Raw genomic sequence first — 4,541 nt, 5'->3', positions numbered from 1 at the left:
CAATTATTTTAAAGTATCATTATAGAATATTATGAACTCTATTAATTAACTATGTATTTGTATTATGTTATCTATTTTACGCAATATTAACGTAATAATATATATAATAATATATGCACTATAAAAAATAATAATAATATAAAAAATAATAATAAAAAAATATATATACATATACTTTTTTTTTACCATGAACAAATTGATTTTATTTTTCCAAAATGTTATGCATGTATTTTTATTTTAATTATATTTGTATCAGTTTCATAATTTTTTTTAAATAATCGATTTGATCGATCTATGAGTCGTGATTTGAAGCCTGAAAGCAAAAGGAGCTATATCAAACTTTTCTCTGAATACATATGTGTTCGATTGGACAGCAGGCACTTGATCGCGCAACAAGATCGCGTAGATCGCGGATTATATTGTGAAAGGTGGACTTGGGCGGTGGTCCACGGCTCTCCACGTATCAGGTATGCGCAACGCGTAATCCTCGTACGTGCAGTTTTAGGACCCCAGATCACAAAAGCTGAAACATGACAGTGGCACGAGCCAATTCCCGTTATATCCACGCAAGAATTGACGAAAGAGAGTTACTCTCTCTCTCATCGAATGATATATCAAAATAAAGCTTGAGAAAATATATTTTAATGCATTGTGTGCATTTTATTAAATATATCCTATCTTGTTCGTATATCACAAAGTTTTTTTTTTGTTATTTTATCTTTTGATTAATATACTATATGATATTATATTATACTACATAATATTATATTATTTGATTAATATTAATATTATATTTGATTAATATTCTTGATGTAATGAATAATCTTGATGTTATTTTTATTATTGCTATTATCATTTTTGTGATATCACTTTCGTCAACAACTAACAATATTGTAGTCAAAAGTTCCAAGTTCTATAAATTTCCAAGTTCTTCATGTACACACAAAAATGTGAAACATACCTTCCTGTAATGACGAAATGCTATATTATGAATTAGAATCCATTAACTTTTTAAAAATTAAAATGAAAATGAGTCCTAAAAAAATGCAGATAATAAAGTCTCTCAAATACTGAAGATTTGATTGATTTGTCGTGAAGATTTTTATTAAGCATACTATCGAAAAGACTGACTGCGAAGGTAGTACGTACGGGTGCCTTTAAGCGTTACACAACGATAAAATTCTTGGGTGTGTCAAGTATAGCCCAACAGCGTTCCTTGTACGCGGGAGAAAAATACTGACTGCGTTTTCAATTATTAAATAGAAGAATTTAGGAAACTCCGTTAACGTTGCGCATGCACCTGACGCATACAACTGAAATTTATTGCCAAGTACTTACGTTGTAATTAGAGATGATTCAATTATACACATATATTGCTCAATATATCTCGTTATAAAGCCGATCAAAATCGTTCAATATTACCTTTTTTGCGAATCGTCAAGTCTGACGCGCGATATTGATCTTGTAGATAGTATCCTACTTACTTCGCTCGGTTTGCCTCGCTTAATATTACATGCTATTTTCACATGTTGTATATGATACGTATATTTAAATATATATAAATAAGATTGCAAGATTGATCTGTTGACGAATTTCAAGTTACTTATCGAAATGGGTGAGCATAATACCAGAAAGCCTTTCGTATATGGTCACATAAATTAACTTCATGCTGATGTGTGTCATTGCAAATGAAAGAAGGAAAAAGTAAACACGTGCAAGTTGAAATTAAAAACAAATAAATCATAGAAGAGCTGTAATTTTGCTTTAATTAATTATAGAAAAGAGATAGAAACTCTTAAAGCAAAAGAAGTAGAGGAAACATCGGAAAATAGAGGTAGAAAATATCGTCTCATTCGAAACTCGCGAGGATGAAAAAATTAAGTATAATCCAAAATACACACACACAAAATTAGTCATAAATACCTACCAATGTAACTGTATGCCATTATCTATCGCTAAATTAACACATGAAAAATTAATCTGTTACCGAGAAATATTCAGATAATAATATTAATAATTAAACAAACACACGTTTAGACAATAACAATCTTAAAATATCGATGAACAATGACATATATGTACATACACATGACACAAAAAATTCTCTCTTTCTCTTACTTTTCTTTTTCCTTTCTTATTCCTTTCATTTCCCTTATCGTTTGTAATTAACTGTGTAAGACGCTAAACCGGCGTTGACGTCGATACTGGTCGTGGAGTGTCCTTGAGGACGGGCTGGAATCGCAGGTGAAGGATACGTGGATTGCAATTGCTGACCTTGATACTGTGGTTGATTCTGCGATCGATACTGTGGTCGATATTCCGACTGGATCCGCTGGCTTACCGTCGCCGGTTGATAATTGACGGGCGCATTATACCTGAAAAGTTAAGAAATTAGGTTAATCGACTCGATTCCATTCCCGTTGAAGCCGCGAAGGTGCGACCGATTCCCCCCCATCAAGTTGAACGAGTCACGATCTTGGTACTTTCGAGTAATTCACTTGACATTTAGTTCTCTGATTATCTCTTTGCGCTCTTCACGCGGTCAGTTGATCCTCCCACATGCATTTTAATCTGAGCTGTATGAATATTGATAAATGTGATAAATTAATCTCTTTCGAGATAGAAATTGAGGCAATTTATTACTGCCAAATTTTCGACGGGAAAAAAATTCTGATTCTCTTAAATTAAAAGTAAAAGCTACAAAATTTTGCGAGTATATTTTAATGTCAATATTAATAATAAAAATTCTGATTTAAAAAATTCAAAACGATGCTTGACATTTTTGAATATGTGAGCTAAGAATTATGATTACCCACCTCGGTTGATTGTAAGCTACTGGCGCCGGTGCCGGCGCGATCTGATTGTAGATGATCGGTTGTTGTCTATGTTTAGGCGCCAGTTCGTAACGTTCTCCGTTGGTGTAACGCGGATCGGTGTGATAGATCGCCGGGTCTTCGCGGTACTGTCCGTCATCCTCGGGCTCGTTCCCGGCGCCGGCGATGCTGTTGCCGGTCAAGGTTGGCGGGGGCACGTTTATCCCAGGACCGATCGGCTCGAAGCCACGTCTGGACGCGCCGTACTCGATCTCGCGTAAATTCCCTGAGTCGTCCACGAAGCCATACTTGCCATAAACCTCGCCGGTCGGATACTTTGATTCGATCTTGTACGAGCCGTCCGCTGCCTCAAAGCCGTAACTGTAGCTACCGTCCTCGTTGTGTCTGCAGAAAACACAAATGTTATTATATTGAATATTTTCAGACAGTAAAAAAATATAAATATAAATTAGTGAAAAATAAAACTATGAAGATAATTTATTATTAATGTATGTGATATAAAATAATTATTGCAATAAATTAATTTATTATTAATATATGTGATATAAAATAATTATTGCAACAAGAGAATTCGAAGATGCTCGTTGCATTACTTTTGCAATTGCATAATCTGTAACACTCACTTGTTTATTTGCTTTAAGATAGGCACCGGTGTGGTCGGTTGATACGGTTGATTGTGCTGGGCAACCGCAAGGCCGAGGCAAAACAAGAGAAACAGCACCTGGTGACACGAATTTGCATAAAAATTTTGGCAGCCGGAACACTTTCTAATGGCCTCGTATACGCATTCTTGAGGAAAGTTGAAATGACGTGATGATGACACACATTTCTGTTATTGTCGAATAATAATTGTTTATATATATTTGTATATTTTTATTATATATATTATATATTTTTCTAATGAGTTACGTAAAATTTGGACATTCACTATTGCATCAATCTGTTTTTTTTGCAAAAAAATGTAAGCATTGTTTTTTCATTTATATAGAAGATTTTTAATCACTAATCACTACCATTCTAGAATTCATGATTTTAAACGTAATTATTACGAGATTGTTCCTTTATCAAGAATGCATTTATAAATTATATAATTTTTGTATTACATAATATTTGCAATACAATAAATTTTACACACATAAGCATCATGTTTAAATATCATCTTTTATAATAAAATTATGATGACATAATTATGATAAATAATCTTAAAGATTATACATATATATTGTTTTGTCACAGGATGAAGGATTTTTAATTTTATAAACATTGCACACACGCACAGTCAAATTTCTAATGTATTATACTAATTATGCACGTCGTAGCACTCGGTGACATTAATATGCGAATGAACGAAAGAGAGAGAAAAGAAAAAAAAATGACGATACTCACGGGAGGACGCATGTCTGGTTGATGAGGCAGAAGTGATTGTGTTGGATCGCGTTATAAGCCAAGCGAGTCTACTTATATAGGCCCCCTTCGGGAGCGCCGGGGCCCGCCCATGGGCCCGACCTCCGCTTCAACCTCAGCACCGATCTCGATACGCGGCTTTGCCATACAAAGAGATTGAAAATTTCTACTACATCTTTTAATTTCAATTTTCACTCGTATTATGACATAATCTCGTTCGCCATGTCAGTGTATCACAAATATAACGATAGCAATGATGAATTGATGATTACTTAATGACTTAATTAATGTACATCGCAATAG

The 4,541-nt window shown here is 33.9% G+C and overlaps 1 protein-coding gene across 2 annotated transcripts; it reads right to left on the bottom strand.

The window, feature by feature from the left end:
• Positions 1-230: 230 nt before the first annotated feature.
• LOC105248487 lies at positions 231-4,330 on the bottom strand. Of its 2 annotated transcripts, XM_011253302.3 has the most exons (5): positions 4,221-4,330; positions 3,458-3,555; positions 2,817-3,218; positions 2,119-2,375; positions 231-523 (listed from the first exon to the last, which is right to left on the bottom strand). In XM_011253302.3, the coding sequence occupies exons 1-4, from the start codon at positions 4,230-4,232 to the stop codon at positions 2,153-2,155; spliced, it is 735 nt and encodes a 244-aa protein (XP_011251604.1). In that variant the 5' UTR covers positions 4,233-4,330; the 3' UTR covers positions 231-523; positions 2,119-2,152. The 2 variants fall into 2 exon arrangements, with proteins under 2 accessions (XP_011251604.1, XP_025270916.1); XM_025415131.1 differs by lacking the exon at positions 231-523 and having other exon boundaries at positions 854-2,375; positions 4,221-4,329.
• Positions 4,331-4,541: the final 211 nt, after the last annotated feature.

This window comes from Camponotus floridanus, unplaced genomic scaffold, assembly GCF_003227725.1.
Source record: "Camponotus floridanus strain SB8 unplaced genomic scaffold, Cflo_v7.5 scaffold98, whole genome shotgun sequence".
In the NCBI taxonomy this organism is placed as follows: Eukaryota; Metazoa; Arthropoda; class Insecta; order Hymenoptera; family Formicidae; genus Camponotus; species Camponotus floridanus.
This window is presented reverse-complemented; position numbering and strand designations above follow the sequence as displayed.

Excerpts from the sequence above, each read along its gene's own strand:
- LOC105248487 (XM_011253302.3), bottom strand. Across the intron at positions 3,219-3,457 it reads ATCTTAAAGCAAATAAACAA|ACACAACGAGGACGGTAGCT; the intron begins GTGAGTGTTACA and ends TGTTTTCTGCAG. Across the intron at positions 2,376-2,816 it reads GTAGCTTACAATCAACCGAG|GTATAATGCGCCCGTCAATT; the intron begins GTGGGTAATCAT and ends TTAACTTTTCAG.